This window comes from Telmatherina bonti (assembly GCF_933228915.1).
Source record: "Telmatherina bonti genome assembly, chromosome: 16".
NCBI classification, from domain to species: Eukaryota; Metazoa; Chordata; class Actinopteri; order Atheriniformes; family Telmatherinidae; genus Telmatherina; species Telmatherina bonti.
In genome coordinates this window covers 14,031,852-14,051,406 of record NC_136614.1, presented here as the reverse complement: position 1 = coordinate 14,051,406, position 19,555 = coordinate 14,031,852, and the positions used below count along the sequence as shown (strand labels likewise).

The following is a 19,555-nucleotide window of genomic DNA, read 5'->3' as shown; positions in this document are numbered from 1 at the left end:
CTAAAATTTCTCAATTAGTAATGAATAAAGTCGATTATCTTCTGTCATTTCACAATGTTAGCAGCTACAGTAGGTTTTAGTGGTAAATGGAGGAACATCTTTTATCCAGCAGTTCCTGCAGAATTTGGAGACCCTGTTTTATTCCTTCAGATACTGTAATAAAGTTGTGAATTATAGATTCTTCACTTAATATTTAATAAACAGAGCTGACCCAGTAAAAGCTAAGAGGAAGTTTTCTCTGCTGACACAAAGGGCAGAATAAGTGTTAGAGACTGCGACATGTTACTCAGCAGAAAGTACAGCCTGCACAGGCCTGAAGTCAATGTGTAATTGTTTATTTGTCATCTTTTCCACTGAGAATACAGGATTATATATGTTTCTGAGTCAATGTTAGTTGTTAAAAATCAGGATTATGTTGGATGGTGTTCACAAAACTTGTCAGTAGGCACCTTTGATGTATTGTGAAAGGACTGGTAAAATTAAGGTTTAATTTGAGTTTTATTTGAGTGTTGCATATAAAATTCTCCACCACAGTTGTTAAAATCTGGTTCAAAATATTTAGTTTCTATTAATAGTTTTTGCAGCATGTAATCTTTGATTTTAAAGGCTCAATCCGTGCATTATTTCTGACTAAGAAAAGCCAAGTATGTATAATTCATTTTGTCATGAAATCCATTGGAACAGAAAAAGCTTCAAAACACCACAAATCTTTTGCCCCCAAAACAATGTTCCTCACTATCTGCTAACACGTCATGTCCATTATCTTTGCGCTCATGTTCGATACATTTTTTCTTTCGCTGTAGGACAATAACTGCTGACATGGGGTCCATGCGTATTCTCATTAAGGGAGGGAAAGTGGTCAACGATGACTTCACCCAAGAAGCAGATGTCTACATTGAGAATGGCATCATACAGCAGGTAAACTGCACTCACATGCACATGTTTACACTTGCATCTTCGAATGCATTGCTGGTCATCAGCAAATCCAAATGAAATATTTAACTTTTAGCAACAAACTCACATTTTAAGCGCCCAGCAGATCCCCAGCTGTTGGTACGACTCACATCTCACAAAACCACATCGTGAAGGGATTTAACAACACTGAACTCAATGGAGATCATAGTGAACACTATAATTAGCTCGCAGTGTTGCCATGGAGATAAGTACCACTACATTTGAAAAGGATGTATTTGACTCAGAAACCCGGGAGTCTCAGCTGTACTACATGTAAAGTTTATCAGTATTCATTTACATCATAGCAGCAGGTATTTATCAGAAGATGCTCAGTTCCAACCTCCTAAATGCAAAATAATAGCATGAAACAAAAGGCAGAGTGATCAGCAGAGTACTTAGGATTCATCCTTTGAAGACCGTGAACACATGTGCAGAAGTACATGGCAGTCAACCAGCAGTTGTCGAGATATTTCAGCCTGGAATGAAGTTACAGACAAAGTATTGACAAGCACAAAGTCGATGCCGCGAAATGAGACTGTCTGGCTGCCATATGAGCTTTTTATTTATAAAAAAAGAACATTTCTAACTCATGAGTGCATTATAAAGTTGTGTAAATTTGTGTTTTCTGGCAGGTTGGGAAGGAACTAATGATCCCAGGTGGGGCGAAGGTGATCGATGCCTCTGGGAAGCTAGTTTTACCGGGCGGCATCGACACCAGTGTGCATCTGCAACAGACATTTATGAATGCCAGCATCCAGGAGGACTTCTACAGCGGGACCAAGGTGCACACTCACGCACATACGCATGCATGCACTTGCATGACTCACTGGCATGCCTGCGATTAAACACATTAAGCTTCCGGAGACAGCTGTCATACCCGGTCATGCCTTCTCTCTTAGTCTGTCTACTCTTCAGTAGAATATTCACCCCTGGTTTTGGTTCATTCGTTTATGGAGACGAATGATCACATGTGTTTCTATATGATGAAAACAGCTGTCAGTGGTTTATGGTTGGAAGACAAGACTTTCACACACATACAAACACAGCTGTTCAGTTGTCATTCGTACTGGTTTGTTAGATCTGCGCTTCCCACCATATTTTCTTCAAGAAGTTCAGCCGTGGATGTCCCCAATTGGCTTTATGCCTTGGTTGCCTTGGTCTAGCTTCTTGCCACAAATGGTGGTTTCAGGTCGTGTCCTGTCCTTTGATCGAACCGAGGTTGCGGTAACTTTGAGCCTTGCTGTTTTTTAATCTGCATGAAAAAGTCTCTGTGTGGACATGGCTTTTGATTTGAACAATCACAGAGTCTCTGTAGAGTCACACCCTCACCGACCATCTGAGATAATCTCCTTGTTTTCCTCTGGTCCTTTGAGACGTGAAAACGGTGATTTATTAATTAGGAGACTTTAAAATTCAGAAGAGGGTCTTTAATTGGTGCCTGCAGGGGTATCCATGTGTTGGAGGATGTTTTGACCTCTTTATGTTGACCGTGTGTGGCATCATTTTAGCCTCTAGGGACTGTGTGCTGAGCTGGGGGTTGGATGTTGCAGCCACTTTACATACAGTATCATCAGCTATTTTAAAATAACACCTTCAAAGGTCTTTCAGTCTCACTTTAAGGCAGCATTTCTAGTGGATTTCATGGTCTCATACTGTGCATCTATGGATCTGTTACATGGTTGTGGTCCCACTGAACACTTTAAAGATGGGGGTAGGTTCCTTTGACGTTCTGCATTTCAGTCTGTTCTGCAAAGCTGCTGCTTTCCAGACCAGCTTGTATTTGTCTTTCGAAGATCTGAAGCCCTTTTCAGTATCTTTTATCCTCGACACACTGCTGTACATTTGGAGGTTTTTGTTGCAAATAACTGCAACTTTGCTGCAGCTCAGCGACATGAAGCCTGTACTTCATTCGATGCCAGCTGAAGTGTCTTGACAGGAATTTGTGGAAGATTGAATCGTCTGCATGCCAGAACCCCCCCACCTCACCCTAGTCATCATCCCCCCTAGCCAACGCTCTTGCTGCCATGACAACTAGTCCAGCCCCCTCCTCCCAGTGAGGAAATTTCTGCCTCTCTGTTAGTATGTGCACCCATGACCACAGTGGCATTGTGTTGCTCCAAATGTTGCCATAGTAACGTCTCACATGCTGTCTTCATGAACCCCAAAACTATTTCCCTCTGCATCCTCTTCTCTCTCCCCCACTGCTTTATAATATCCTGACCCCTTTTTCTTTTTTACGTCCTTCCTCATCTCCTGCATCCTCACTGCTCCTCTGCTTCACCCCCTAACTGTGTCCTCTCCCTCACCTCTGCCCCCCCACATCAGTAAACGGAGAGACACTTTATAAAAACTGCATCAAATACTGACATGTAATGATAAAGTTGGAACAAAGAAACAATCAATTTATCATCTAAATGTTTCTTTTTATTGCAAGGCTTTGAGTTCAGCTCGTTCAAGTCTGGTACAGGGTTTTAAAAAGTTGAGTTGGCTGCCAGATGAGGCTAAAATCTTCTCCAGTACTTACTTCAAGCACAGTAATTACATCTGTGTGCATTGCTAGTATGCTTAAATAAAACAGACTATAGTTCAGTTTGATGTGTTGTCACAGTCAGCATTTACAGTGCATCACTGATCAATAACTTCCCCTCAGATTAGATTATAGGCCAATGGGAGTAAATTTAATGTTTTCATAAAGGCCCAGTATTGGCTTGTCATATTTCAGCCACGGTATCCATCTCAGCAGACGCTGTCAGGATCATTTTAATGTCTCTGCTGAGTGAGGAGATGAAGAGGAGGAGGATGGGCTGGAGGAAGGTGAAGTGTTCAGCTGTAGCATGAGGTATGAGTGGTGCTGATACAGGCTGATCAGAGAGCTGCAGCAGTAATCTGCCTGACACTGATAGCCTGTTGCAGTCTAACACATAGAGACCCTCTCATCCTCTCACAATGGTTGTCACACTCAGTTTTCACCCTCTTTAACCTGTTCAGTGGAGACATGAAGGATCTTTATTATTCAATTATTTCCTGTGGGGTTTTTTTCTCTGCACATTTATTTTTTACTCCTTTTGCTGCTGCCATGGTAACACACAGACAGATCATCGTTTCTATTCACTCTTTCCCCCTTTTGGGGGGGATTACTTTCATAGCAGGGGTCACGGGGGGTCTTAAATGAAGAGAAGGATTTACAATAACCACTGTTTATGGTTTGTGTGTCACCTCAAATTCAGCTTTACACTCATTGATCAGCTCATGTAGGCTTAATGGTGTGTGTTGTATCAGTCTATAGTGTTCCTAATGTGAACAGTTAACCTTTATTCCCGTCAGAAACCACACAGTGATGCAGCCATCTCTTCTTCTGACCTAGTTTCAAGATAAAAAAAAAAATTCTGTTGTCCTTAATCACAATAACACATGATGAGATATGTGAAATTTATTAGGTCACACATTAAAACTAAAATAATGCATTCATCCAGGATGAGCAGGATCTGTAGCCATTGTTATGTCACACAAATATAATATAATATTTAAGCCTTTCATTAATAACACCCATTACTCTGGATACCTATTCACGAAAGAATGAATAAATATATAATTTTAAAGAAAAAAAAATAGATAGATAGATAGATAGATAGATAGATAGATAGATAGATAGATAGATAGATAGATAGATAGATAGATAGATAGATAGATAGATAGATAGATAGATAGATAGATAGATAGATAGATAGATGTATATGTTTTGCCAAATGTGCCTCACTGGCAAACAGGAAATAATAAATAATAAAGTCATATTCTCATTAAGCAGCCTTATTATATATATATATATATATATATATATATATATATATATATATATATATATATATATATATATATATATATACATATATATATATGACTTGAATAGATTATCAAATGAATAGATAATAAATTAGAAGTAAAAAAAAAAAAAAAAAAAAGAGGGCTTGTGCATCTTGGTGTTTAATAAATTATTTGGGTTAATTTATTTATCAACTATGAGTTGAGAAGTTAAGGATCTGATCTACACTATTGTGACTTTCTGACATGGCTTACAAAGAGAAAACAGGCAGCCATAAAACATTTCAACAATCAGACGGCTTTTTTTTTTTATTCCAGCTTTGCAGAGAAATGTCTTAACCTTGAAGTGGACAGGCAGTAAATTTTAATTTAATCCTGGGAGGCAGACGGCCTAAATCCCACAATCCCTGATCTTTCACACACAGCTGCTCCCATTTGCATGCACTGACATTGATAAATGACACTACATGTGCTGACACCTTCAATGCTGATGCTGCAGATCATTCAGACTGGTTTCTATGGAAATGGGAAACCTCGTAGTTGATAGGGAGGTGGAGGTTCTCCCCCTCCACCAGTCTGTGGCATGTCTGGAGTTGATGCTGATGCAGAAATATCCACATTTAGTCTCGTTTCATCTGGGTTAAGATTCAGCTTGACTATGTTCTGTCATTTTTACCACTAGGAGATTTTTTTCTCCCCACTTTTTTTTTTAAATTTTAACTGATCTTGTTGTCAATCAATTGATCAATATTGTTTTCCAGCTGTCTACGTTTTTCGCCTCCCATCACTCACCAGTAAAATACCCCTAACTGGGCTGAGTGGGAGACTGTTGGTGCAGCTGTAGATGGAGAGGAAAATAAAAGGGTGGGGACATGCGACAGGCATGGCTGAGCAGTGTCTGTTGTTGTCATGGTTACACAAAAGTGCAAGTCGGACACACCATTGTACATCCTCGATTGTCTCGTCATATGCCTCCTTCACAGAGATGGTTTAGGAAACAGACACCATTTATATCAAGGCTAAAGCCCTTCCAGACCTGCTCAGCTCTCTATTATCTGTTTCACACAGATTTCTGAAGCTGATGTGTTCATGATTAGAAGAAAATCTGAGTTTGCGTTGCTGCAGTCACGTGAATGCGCAGACACAGCAGCGGAGGGATCACTTGACGAACGATCAGCTGTTCAGAGGAACCTGACAGGTTGTGGTATTAAGGACAGCGACGTCTGAACTGAGCTGAAAAAAACAAAAACCTTAAAACCCTTCTCCTCTCCGTCTGACTTTTTATTATCATTTTCAGCTTTTCCCATCCGCCATGTTTGTTTTGTTTCTTAGTTTGTAATGATAATGCAGTGTATGCTGTGTCATTTTTATGGCTAAATGATACGTCAGAGTGGAAAATAGTGATTCTAAAATGATGTAGTTTCTGTTTTGATAAACAGCAGTGACTGAAGTTTGTGTCGCTGTGATGTAGTTAAAACCTGACACTCACACTGACACTTTATCAAGCTTAAACATGCAGATCGGCGATGTTTTCAGCTGCTCTACATTAAACAGTGGTGAGCAGAAACAGCTGAAAATATGTTTTACACACAACAGCTGCAAGCTTGGCTGACTGATCAGGCTCATTCCTTTAAAATACATACTTACATCTCTACACTCTACAATATATTAGTACTGTGTTTAAGACGTGTACAAACCTGAGCTGTGATGAATCACATGAAATAAGTTGAATTAAATGGGAATACTTTATTAGAAGGAGGGAAAGAAGGAAATTGCAGTTATAATAACATTAATGAGACACAGAGAACTGCACTATAAAGGAAAATAAACCTTAACAGCCTTGTATGAGTTTAAATGTTTTCAGCTTGTTCCGCTAGTAGATAAATGATCATTTGAAGACGAGACCTCAGCTCATGAGGAAAGTTCATTGTCACCAAACAAACAGAGACTATTTGCTTACAGTGAAGCTATTGTCCTCGTTTCTAATCAGTGTTTCTTTATTCTGACATTTCCCGTCCCTTCCTTCCCCTCTCACTCACCCCTCGTCACCCTCTCTCCTCACCAAGGCGGCTCTGATGGGTGGTACCACCATGGTAATGGCTCTGGTCCTGCCTGAACAACACTGCTCCCTGCTGGACTCCTACGAGAAGTGTCGAGCTCTGGCAGACGCCAAGGCCTGCTGCGACTACGCTCTGCATGTCGGGGTGACCTGGTGGGGACCAAAGGTAAAACCCAGAAGCGTCAGGTGGTAAACAATAATAAATAATGGAAACAGTGTGGAAACAGATGTTATTCTTTGTTTTGTTTTTTTTTACCCATCAAGCTTTAATTCCTTTGTAAAGCAGTCAAAGCTTTTTCATTTCGTGGGTGAAAAGTGTATTGACCTAGTTTAAACCTTACAGGAACTGGGTTAATGCACATGCTCAGTAGGCACATTAAGCAGATCCTGTGAGTCAATGTGTCTCATTCAGCCTTTGGCTTTAATGTCTGGGCTGGATCATCTGCTGGCTGTGTGCATGTGCCACATCTTATTACATGTAGTAAAATGTTTAATGCCATGATGTTATAATCATCTAGTTGTTCAATATATCCTTCTTATGCCAAGATATAATGTAGTCAGAGCTGTAACTTTGATTTACTGTTATTTCTGATGGCTAAATGCGTCATTATTATATAAAAATTACTTCAACTTTTTATTCTGTTCGTTTATTTTAGAAAAAAAAACATTTTAGTTTCCTAAAATCAAAGAAATTGTTTTCTAATGTTGTGTATTATCAAAGATGTTTGGTTTGCAAGAATAAAACTTTAGGAAATTAATTTTCTGGTAGTTGAGCTTAAAAGTATTTGAGCTTGTTGCAGTTAAATGGAGGAAAATACAATATAAGGTGTTTATATCAGCTTTCCTGGTGAGGAACTTTCTCTAAGAAGCAACGTGGAAAGGAGAATGTCTTGTTTGGTGAACCATGTATGTGAACACAGCAAAGAGAGCGCATCATGCAGCTACACACAAGGTGGAGATCAGGTCACAGATGGCCCAGGGACAGAAAGGGTTTTTGAGTCTGTTTTTATATTTCTGTATCATCTTCCAGAGGGTAGTATGGTGAGCAGTGTGCGACCCAGGAGAGGGGGTGGTGGACAGGAGGTCTTAAGATATTTCTCCTGAAAGCTGAGGGCTTTTTTTCTGCCATTTTAACAGCTCTTCAACTAAATATAATTTTATAAAACTTTAGAATGAACATCATTAAAAAGATGAGAGAAAATTGTGCAAATTACTTTGAACTCTCATCCAAATTATCATGCATGTAAAGTAATGCAAATTACATTTATTTCAGCTGTATTTATTAAAAGAGATTTTTGTGTGTGTTAAATGACCGTTCACAAATGTGATAGCCAGCCATGTAAACCCAGTAGGATCTCATTCTGGCTACTTACCAAGCTCATTTCATGCCCCATATAACAAGCACATGCAAGCAAACATATGCATACACACACACACACACATACATTTATTCTTCCTTATCCACTTCATTCGCTTCCTTTTCCGATACAATGCTAGCACAGATCCATGATCCCTGACTTGTCTTTCGAACAGGTGCGTAATGAGATGGAGACCCTGGTGAGGGAGCACGGCGTGAACTCCTTCCAGATGTACATGGCCTATAAAGACTTGATGATGCTGCGGGATTCCGAGCTGTATCAGACGCTGCAGACCTGTAAGGATATTGGGGCCATTGCACGTGTTCATGCAGAAAACGGAGAGCTGGTGGCAGAGGTGAACAGCGTACAAACTGTCAAATACCTGTGCAAATGTTTAGCAGTCAAAATGCTGCTTATGCTCAAAAAAAATTCTGCTTTTTATTGTTAAAAGTAGATAAATGCTTAACTAAATTGTACTTAAGCTACATATATCTGTGTTTTTAGGGGGCCAAAGAGGCTCTGGATTTAGGGATCAGTGGACCAGAGGGAATAGAGATTAGTCGACCAGAGGAGGTAACTTCACAGCAGGGATTATTTCAGATTACTGAAAGAGTTATTTTTTTATTTTTATTTTTAAATCATCATAACACATCTGTTATAAATCTATGTGTAAGAATTCAGCTTTGCTAATTTAAAACAGCGTTTTCAATATTTACTCTTTGTTTTTTGTAGATATTTATGTCCATTTCTCTGAAACGTTGAGTTGATTTTGGCCATAAACTTCTTTTTATTACACTGGATCTGAGACATAAATTTAAACTATGCACATACTGAACATGTCATTCTATCTTGCTGATCACAGCTGGAGTCTGAAGCTACTCACAGAGCCATCACTATTGCCAACAGGGTAAAGAAAAAAAAGATTTTAACACCTCTTCTTTGGGTTCTTTTTGAATAACTAAATTGCTGAATGAGTTAATCTTTGATTTTGTGCTTACAGGCCCACTGCCCCATCTACCTTGTGAACGTGTCCAGCATGTCAGCTGGAGACATGATCGCTGCTGCTAAGATGCAGGGTGGGTTACATGTCCAATGAAAAAAAAGAAAACAGTCCAAAGACTGTGACTTTGGTGACAATAACCTCCCTTGTCTTGTCCGTTTTTGTCTTTTCAGATAAGGTGGTCCATGCTGAGACCACAGTGGCTCACTCTGTGCTGACTGGGATGCAGTATTACCACCAGGACTGGGCTCACGCCGCGGCCCACGTCCTTGTTCCTCCTCTCCACCTTGACCCAAACACACCCAGCTACCTCATGGGCCTGCTGGGAAAGTATGTCTTATGTTACACCAATACACTGTTTCATGTTTTATTCTTCTTTTATTACCAGTGTCATGACAACTATTGTAACGTGAGTTCAAGGCAAATTTCTCCTTTGGGACAATGAAGTGTTTCGTATCGTATTCTGCAACGATGCTTCGGAAATAAATCCACGCTGAGCATGTAATGATCTATTTCCAGTGACACTTTGAGTGTTGTGGCATCAGAGCACCGTCCATTTACCACAAAGCAGAGAGCTCTGGGCAAAGAGGACTTTACTAAGATCCCTCATGGAGTGGCTGGAATCCAGGACAGGATGAGCGTCATTTGGGAGAGGGGAGTGGTATGTGTACACATAAAAAAAAAAACTCCAAACAACTTTGTTTGTCAGCAGGAATTTGTTCCTTACATTTATGTCCCGCCTGCAGGTTACGGGAAAAATGGATGAGAACCGTTTTGTGGCCGTGACCAGCTCTAACGCTGCAAAGATCTACAATTTGTACCCTCGCAAAGGCCGCATCATCCCTGGAGCCGACGCTGACGTGGTGGTGTGGGACCCGGACGCGACGAGGTGTGCGGCCGTATTTAAACACAGTTATTACTGATGCAATACCCATTGCAGAACCTACTCACGCTGCTTTCTTTACATGCAGGACGATCTCTGTGACCACTCAGGTGCAGGGCGGAGACTTCAACCTTTACGAGGGGATGCGCTGTCACGGCGTTCCTCTGGTCACCATCAGCCGTGGACGTTTAGTGTGTGAGAATGGCGTGTTCATGTGCGCTGAAGGGTCAGGGAAGTTCTACCCACAGCGGACTTTCCCTGACTACCTCTATAAGAAGATGGTCCAGCGAGAAAAGGTGAGATTCTCTCCTTATTTGTGACCTCGGGTTGTTTTTAAAGGCTGAATCATGTTTAGCTAAAGTAGTTCTGGCAGGACAGTACAGCTCATGCTGTCCTCTGCTGCGTCAGCTGGCTGTAAACTCCTGCAAACACACCCATCATGTTGTGTCTATCTGCACCGATCTGACAGTCTATATAAAGGATTTAATGCTTGTGCTCTCTTTGTACGCTGACACTGTTTTTCTGCTGCTGCTGTCTGCAAAAGCTCCCTCCATCACAGCTTGTGATTGGTTCAGCTCCAGATAGGGAGTTATTTACTCACTGCACACAAGGAGATTAGTTTTAAGGACTGTATTTCATTTTATACTCACAATTAAGTGCTTAAATCTATATTTATATATAAATTATATATTTATTATTTATAATTTTTTTAATCTTTCAGGCTCAGGGTTGCAAAGGGGTTGTCAGGGATCCCTACTCTGGTGATGTGGCCAAGGTTGCCAACACGATGAAGAAGGAGCTCGGTTTGAGCCCGGTAGATGGAGATTCACCAAACAAGCCTGGCAGTCGTGTGCACCAGGGTGTCCGAGACCTTCACGAGTCCTCCTTTAGTCTCTCAGGTAGCCTGAAATGGAACTAGAAGCGTTTTGTGATTGTTGTTTTCAGTCCTATTAAGTCTTAAAAATGCAAATGTGTGTATCTTTCTCTCAGGGTCTCAAGTTGATGATCACATCCCGAAGAGGTCCTCCGCTCGAATCCTGGCCCCTCCCGGCGGCCGCTCCAGTGGTATTTGGTAATCCCTGATGCCGGAGCTTCAACCGTCCGAGACTCTGTGTTTTGTATATTTGCGAACAACCAAGAAAACTGCACTGATTTTCAACCACAGGATTAAAGTGGGGAAAACAAATTAAAGTGGGTCTGCGATTGGTGATGAGCTGAATCTGACACTCAAGCGGTTTGCCAAAGTAACCTCTACAGATCTAATTTGTGGCTTAATTGGAGTGATCTGATTGATTACATGTGAGCGAAGGGCTAATTATGAATTCAAAACATTTTTTCCAAATTCAGGCTAATCATCCTAACTTTAATAAAGTCTGCTCATTACCATCCTGTTTACATTTTGTGAAAAAAAAAGCAAACTAACCTGTGAAAGATCAAAACCAGTACAGTTTTTGATGGTTTGAGCTGAAGTGACGTTAACCGAATTATTTAAAACTTGGAAAACCAGATTAAGTGGAATATCTCTCAACTCTTTCACAAACATGCAGTACACTGTAGACACCATAGCTTTAGCCTCAAGTAAAGACGTGTGTGGATCCTGTAATGAAACCACCCACTCTGCTCGGCTGCCTACTGCAACTGTAGGTTCCTCCGACTGTTTTTGTTTCCATTGGACAAAATGTGCTGTGTGGTGATGAAATCCAACTGCTTCGAACACTGTGTGCTCAGACTTGACCCTCATCCATCGCTATAACTTCACTGCCTTTAACTGAAACAGACACATATCCCAGAAACACGCCGTCTCACCTGAAATATAATGGGAGTCTACAGACCGAGTTGTGGAAATAAACACTAAGGTGTGTGGGATTGTTAGTTCCATCCTAGTACATGTGGAGTCTCTACACCTTGCAGAAAGAAGGGAATTTGTCTATTTTGGGAGGGATGAAAAGCCGATAAAGGTATACAATAAGGGTTATTATGATTCACATGTACACGAATAGAGAGGTAGTTTAGTGCCTTCTCATTCTAGAGAGATCAGGTAGGAAATACTGGGGCCTCATTTATCTCGTCACTAGAATAACAGTTTTGATCAAAAGTTAATCTAATCTTACCAGGTCAACATGTCAGATGCTTAAACAGACTTTTTGATGCATATTATAATAAAGCATTGTTTCTTTTTCTTTTGATTTTTACTTTTGCTCCTCATAAGGTCACAAACTTTCTTTTTTTTTAACCAGCTTGAATCAATTGTTAAAACTAGAAAAGCGAAAAAACCTCCGCTGAGCACAATGTTAAAGAATCCTTTAAAAAAAAGTTCTGGATCCAAACGGTGATCCGGATCACCACTAACATTTAATCAGTTCTTCCTTTTCACATTTCCAACAACTTCTGGAGATTTCATGAAAAGCTGTCCATAACCTTTTGAGTTTTCTTGAACACAAACAAACAGATAAACACCGGTAAAAACATAACCTACTTGGCGAAGGTTACAAACATTGTTAGCAAATATGATCAAATTTTGCGTGGTGCATCTGTTAGGGACTATTTTCAACCTGGGCTGGTTCACAGTGGATCAGAGGGCGGGCAACTCTGCTCCTCCAGGGCCACAGTCCTGCTAGTGTTTGGAGTTTCCCTGCTGCAACACACCTGACATACATCACACTTTATTTGCAGACTTCTGCAGAGCTCGACATCAAACTTTGCACAAGTCGGCTAATTACCCATTGATTTGAGTCAGTTGTGTTGCAGCAAGTAGACTGCAGCCCACTGGGACCAGAGTGGCCCACCCCTGCATGAGATGTTCTCTTCCAGCAACAGAATGCTGTTTGTTGTATCAAGCTACAATATTATGAACAAGTTTAAGATATTTTTTGTTTATATAGAATTTTGTATGTTTGCATAGAATCCCTTTGCCTTTGGTTTTGGTCTTTTTAGGGATTTTTTTCCCCAGTAAGGAAAGTGTAAAATATATTTCAGTCATAACAAAATCACAAACCAGCTAAATAAAACTCAACACATGCAGAAGCCATAACAAAGACGCTTCTGGATTTCAGTCAAACTGATACAGAAATCATGATTATTTAGCTCTTTGTGTCTCTTTCTGAGCAGGATTACCTCTGATTACACTTTCTGCTACTGGCAACATGTTCATTACTTTATTCTGCGTGAAGATATAAATGTTAACTGCCTGTACATTTTATTAACGAGGCCTCAGATTTTGCATAAAGTGGAAAGAAAGAAATTGACGATTGTGTCTGGGGTGCATTTTGAAGGTGAAGCCTTGTCTGTCGGGAAATGATGCACGGTTGTTGTTAGACTTTGTCTCTGCTCAGCAGGAAGATTGAGCTGCACACACTGAAAAAACCCACTGATCCTCTCACCTCCAGATGATGTCTCATTCTTGCCTGCCAGTATGATATTTATACATGATCACCTATATGTGTTCAGGTACAATATATATTTAGGATGTTTGTTTTTTTCCTTTTGTTTTTGTTGAAACAATAAATGTGCCAATGGGAATCACCTGTGCCACACGATCACCGACGCATGGAGAGCACCACAAAGACATGGAGAGCAAAGTCTCCCCTGAAGGCCACAGGTTCATAAAAACTGGTGCTGTTTTTCTAAGATTACTTGCAACAACATTGTTTTATTGTTGGATGGTTTTTGCTGTTTTGTTGAAGGCGCTGTGACTGCTCAGTGACTGTGTGTTTGTAGATTCTTGTTGTGTTGGACAGTGAACCTGTTGAATCTGTATGTGGCTGCTTGTTTCTTACCACAAGAATAACAACGAAAGAATAAAGACAAAAAAAAAATCTTGGATTTTTTTTGTCGCTTTTTTTCCCCCCTTTTAGCTATTGAGATGTGGCTACAGATGACACAAGTTGAAATGAAAGAAAAAAATATGTTGCAATCAGATATTTTTTCAGAAAATGTCTCAACAGGTCAGCATGTAAAAAAATCTGATATTTTAGAGACCGTACGACTGCAACATAATATAATAAAGGCATAATGTGGTATGGTAGGGCTGTGACGATATGCATGTGTCCTGATTCTATTCAATTCTGATTTTTTTGGGTGCCGATTCTATTTAAATTGCGATTCTCTTCGATTTTGCTGATTTTTGTAGATTAAAAGCAAAAAAAAAAGTATAAAACTTTTTTTTTTTGCTCATCTTTTTTCTTGATTTCAATCAGGAAAAAAACAACACAGTGAACAGACCATTATTTTGCTGCTATAATGCCAAAGAAGACAAGTAAAAAGATCAATAAAAACAACAATAATGACAAAAAATTCCTCATGGATTACTTTTATCTAATAGAAAAACTGATATTTAAAAAAAAAAAAAAAAAAAAAAGATTTTAAAATTGTGAAGCAAAAAAATCCCGATTTTCGATTTTTCAATTAAATTTTCCCACCCCTAGTGTCATGTTAGTCCTCCTGGCAAGGTGATATCATTAAATGCTGCATATGTTGCTCCAATCTCTCTATATGACTATTGTTCAGCATTAACTGGGCTTTAAGAGATCGCACAGATGTGCAGGTTATCCGCCCACATGTCTTCACGCATGATAAGATTTCATCTGTCTGCTGATAACAAGCAAAACTATCAGTCTCTTTAGCTTGAAGAAAGTCATTCTTTTCTTCACCTAATTTTACATTTTGTTCAGTTAATTATAAAAAGAAGCCAGACTCATAATAGTTGATGATGTTCCTTAATACAGTCATATATATTTTCTTTCATGAAGCAGTTTAATTGTGGATGCTGTGAATTAAAGTTCTCCTTAATCTATGCAGAGCAACACAACTTGGATTTAAATGCCATTTGAGGAACTAAATATCACATCCATTTTGTGAGGTTTTTCCAGTTTTTTAAGATACAAAAGTATACCTCACTCTATTTAATAGACGACAAAATGCACAAAAGTGCAGCTTTAAGTTAAAAAACTAAATCCTAACTTATTCTTATGATTTCCTCAGTCAGTCTCCCTCTTTGTCTTTGAAAGCCCATAAAGTCCCTTTATAATCACGTATTTTCTGTATTGATTATATGAGAGACTGAAGCACCTCTTTACCCAGTAAACTAATTTCTGATAAAATATAAAAAGGACATTGATGTTACTTGCACCTTCTGCAACACTCAACCAGAAACAATATTTAATCTATTTTGGAACTTGTGAAAAATTTGTGAAAAAAAAGCCCTGAAGCACCTCTTTTTTTTATTTTATTGAACAATTTGAGTACAAAGCCTTGTAGAGGTACAATGTAGCAATGAAACTAAGTAAAAAAATTTTTTAAAAAGTAAGGTAACATGATGTACATGGGGCTAAATAAACACAAACAAGCAAAAAAAAAAACAGCAGTGTGGGGCAAAAATAAACAATGGACCAGATAATTATATCATAAGAAAATTGGATATAGTTGAAGCTGTGCTTCGAGCACTCTTAGATTTAAGCAGTCTTAGTGAGAAATAATAAAGTCTGAACTCATTTAGAAAGTGATCAAAGCGTGGGGCAGAGTTTCTCCATTTACAGCAGTGTGATATTTGGCAAGCAGGGAAACAATATTCACTACATCAGACACTTTGTTGTCAACATTATTTATGTAGTACAGGACAGTTAACAGTAAAAGCAGGCAGGTTAGCTATTTCTAGACATAACCAGTTTCTGATGTCGTTCCAAAATTTATTTGAGATGGGGCGAGTGAAAAAGAGTTGTTCTAGTGACTCTATAGGGTCAGAACAAAAAATTACAGCCTGCCAGGTCAAATTTCAATAGATTGATAAGAAAAACCGCCACTGGATATATTTTATGACAAATTTTAAAATGAGTCTCCTTGACCTCCACCACCCTTGGCTCCAACTCCTCCTAAAACTGAAAGGAAAACTGAAAGGAAATGTAATAATCCTGTTCTTTTCAGAGGCGGATTTAAGAGATTTGGGGCCCCAGGCAAAGGCAGGCATGGGGGCTATGGTAAATATTGAACTTTCTACTCCACTACTGTATATTATTTGCGTTGCTAACAAACATCCAGTGTAAAAGTCTCTTTGCTGACTGAAAGGACCGTGTATAATGACAGAGAAGGGTTGCTTCACTCGATAGTATGAACTGATCATTTATTGTGACGAGTCATTCTTTAAGTTAGAGATCAACTCACTGACCGCATCACACACACAGATCACATTAGGTATTAGTGAGCGGCCCTGAATACCAGAAAGGGGGGCCCCGAGACACATAATATAATAATCATTCTGCTGACAGTTTAGCGAATGCATTTCAAGTAACTAGGTAATAAATAACCATAAGTGTGTGACAAGTTTTATGGGGCCCTAAAAAAATGGGGCCCCATGAAAAAAAATTGTAAGTCCGCCCCTGGTTCTTTTGACAATCCTTAAATCTAAGTTGTTTAATGACTTCAACAGTAAGGTGCCAACAACAGTAGATCCAGCATTAGCACAAAAAGCTTTTTCAAAATACGTTAAATGGCCGAAGCACCTCTTCCAGCTGTGAATATGCTGGAAAGGAAAGAAAAAAAAGAGGAGAATATGCTGGAAAGGGGCTCCACCGTGACTGTTCCCTGAAATCCGCTTCCATGTCGCGCATGCTCAGTGTTAGCAGCTTAGGTTGAGGGCAGTCTCGCGCAACTTGCTGAGACGACAGCAGCTCAAAACGCATCAATAGAAACAACGGGACGGTGGTGAAAGGGACAGTGTTTGCCTCGGTGAGTATTACCAAGTCAACTTTACTTAAACTGTACATCTCTGGTGGAAAACTTGAGCTATTTTAACAGAGATTTGATTCATGTTTGGTTTAAATAGTGAAAGCGTCCCGTTAGAGACAAGCAGTCTTTCATTGGCAATGTGCTTGTGTGTGTAATGGAAAAGGCCTCCAGAGGGGGGTAAGGTTAGACTGGAAAAAGTCTCGTTTTCATTTATAGCTGAATGTATCTGAAGTTCAACAGTAATGAAACCGTGATAGCTTTAAATCCCTTTAATTGTGCAGCAGAAGTCAAACGCGCTGTGATGTCGAAGCGTTAGCATTGTAAGTAGTTAGCAGGAAGCTAGCCGGTCAGTATCAGTGGCAGCGGTGCCTGAAGCTTCGTTTTACGGATACAAAAACAGCCAATGTGGCCGTAAAATCGGCTCCAAAGTTCAAATTGTACATTAACAGCTCTCTGGTGTTTTCATATTTCGTAAAGGAAAGACTTCTGACATTTTAATCTCAGAGTATGTGACGTAAATACATCTGCTGACATGAAGAAAAATATAACAAGGCGCATTTGTCACAGCTTTTGTTTATCTGGTTATAAAAAACGAGTTTGAAGGTTTTATCTTAATAATCTTTTGTTTTTAATTAATTAGTTGCGGAGTCGTCGTCCCCCCCCCCCCATCCTTATTATCGGTTCAGGTTTGCGCTTATTTATTGTATGAGACTGATATTGTAAGAACTTGGTGTCAGACCATCACATTGTATGAACCTGTATGCGAAACACAATCTATACAACATGTTTTCTCTCTCATCACCAAAGCATCTTTGTTTTTTATTTTTTTATTTTTTTATTTATTTTTTTATTCCAATATGTTTATGCAGACTGAAAACTAAAATAAAACCCTGTTTGTTTGGGACCCAGATTACATAAATAAATGTTTAAGTTACTCAGGTGTGCTACTGATTTAGTTCTGCTGTCAAGGATGACAGAAAAGATGCTTTTGCAGAGGATATTGTATTCATACTTCTTTTTTTTCTTTTTACAATAATTAATAAAGTTTATTCTATATAATATCCAGAAACATCTCATTTTGGTGCCGTAATTTGCTCTTTTCATTTTATTGATCACTTTTAAAGCCTGTTAGAGCAGAAGACAGGAAACAAATGTTTGGATGCTGTTTGTTTTACTTAAAATTTATCATTGTAGTTATTATTAAAAGACAAAAGTTATAATAAAACTTCAATATTTTGTTCTTACTGTTAGAGTTTTCAAAAGGTGTGTCTCCATTACAGTCCAGATTTACTGTCACATAAAGAGCAAAAAAAAAATGTGATGAAAGAATCTTCTCTATTTTGATATATAAAAAAAGACAAATGACTGATTAATCAAGATTATATTAATAATAACTGCATTATGTGCATGTATACAGCAAAGATAAGTGTAAATGGATGTCTCAAATTAAAAAAAAAAAAAAAGCAGAAAATTATATCTAGATTGGTCTGGAAATTGGAAACAAAAAACAAAAGTGAGTGCATGTCAGTTTGGAAAGTCCAGATTTATGGTTTCCATTATTTATTTATTTATTTATTCATTCATTTTTAAGAGGGTATACTATTATTATTAACTTATTATAAATTGACCATAAAGTTTTTAACTTCGTGTCAACATGAGTCACATTCCTTGATCCTAATAAGATACCTTCAGACCAAAACCTCGAAGATATTTGATTTACATTTGCATGACAGATCGAATGAGGAAATTTTTACATTTTAGAGGCTTAAACTGCTAAAACTTTGTTTTCATGAGAAAACGGTTTATCAAGTTAAAAAAAAAAAAAGGTGTTGCTAACAACGTTTCTCATTTCAGTTTACTGACAACAGATGAATAACACCTAGTTGTAGTGTTATGTTACTCTTCCATGACTTGCTCAACAGGTCCTGCTAACTGGGGTGCTTTGTTTCAGATGTGCAGCTTGTTTCCTGCCTGGATGAAACAACCACAGAAAAATAAACAAATCAACAAAGGCTTTATTTAATGTTGTATAGAAGGACACTGGATCCTTCAACATGTGATAACTGGGAGATTCATCAGTCAAATTAGCAGCATTTGCCTGCTAGACTGTGTTCGCTCTGTGAAGTCCAGCAGTCAGGAAGTGATTGTTGAGTGTAACATCCTGTATGGTGTTTATGTTGGAAAGCGTCAATTCACAGGAAATGCTTCAGTATTGTTGGACTTTTCCTTATATCAGTGTTTTAGTGTGATGCTCTGCTGCTGCATTGGTTTTGATTCCTGTTGAACGCCATTACTGTTGATCCCAGCTGAACTGTGATAGAGCATGTTAAACGCCCAGGCTAAAGAGATTAACTGAGGCAGAGATTAGTGGCCCGATGAGTAAACTTGTTAGTTTATCTTCAGCACGATTTTGTCCAAAAGAAGTGTAGGCTACAAGGTTGTCTTTCGACATCAAATTCAGCTTTTTGAGTTCTTAAAAATTTATTCATCTTTAGGAATAGTTCTAAGCAAAACCATGTTAGGATTTGGTTATCCTTTTATTTTGTTTCATATTAATACTAATATAAAATATTTTGATTTTAAACATTTTAATTAAGTGCCAGGGAACAGATAAAAATGACTGAAAGAGGAACCAGCAAATTAAATGATAATATAATTTATAAGAATTTGATATTTTACAAGTTTTTTTTCAAATGTGATTTACTTCATACTATAAGTGATAAAGGTAAATTATGGTAAAAAATTATACATTTACGCAATAA

The 19,555-nt window shown here is 38.6% G+C and overlaps 2 protein-coding genes across 4 annotated transcripts in view; both read left to right on the top strand.

Annotated features, from left to right (window-relative positions):
* Positions 1 to 819: 819 nt before the first annotated feature.
* Positions 820 to 11,188, top strand: LOC306767784 (dihydropyrimidinase-related protein 5-like; the record flags this gene model as incomplete). Its single annotated transcript, XM_079255908.1, has 13 exons — positions 820 to 918; positions 1,587 to 1,736; positions 6,840 to 6,998; positions 8,366 to 8,545; positions 8,695 to 8,763; positions 9,053 to 9,097; positions 9,191 to 9,266; positions 9,364 to 9,520; positions 9,710 to 9,851; positions 9,937 to 10,079; positions 10,162 to 10,369; positions 10,795 to 10,972; positions 11,064 to 11,188. The coding sequence occupies 13 exons, from the start codon at positions 820 to 822 to the stop codon at positions 11,147 to 11,149; spliced, it is 1,692 nt and encodes a 563-aa protein (XP_079112034.1). The 3' UTR covers positions 11,150 to 11,188.
* A 5,536-nt stretch (positions 11,189 to 16,724) lies between these two features.
* Positions 16,725 to 19,555, top strand: part of LOC306767453 (microtubule-associated protein RP/EB family member 3-like) — an 11,404-nt gene continuing 8,573 nt past the window's right edge. For all 3 annotated transcript variants that reach the window (XM_079255474.1, XM_079255475.1, XM_079255473.1), the window contains exon 1: positions 16,725 to 16,793. The gene's annotated coding sequence lies outside the window, so the exon portion shown is untranslated. The remainder of the gene's footprint in view (positions 16,794 to 19,555) is intronic.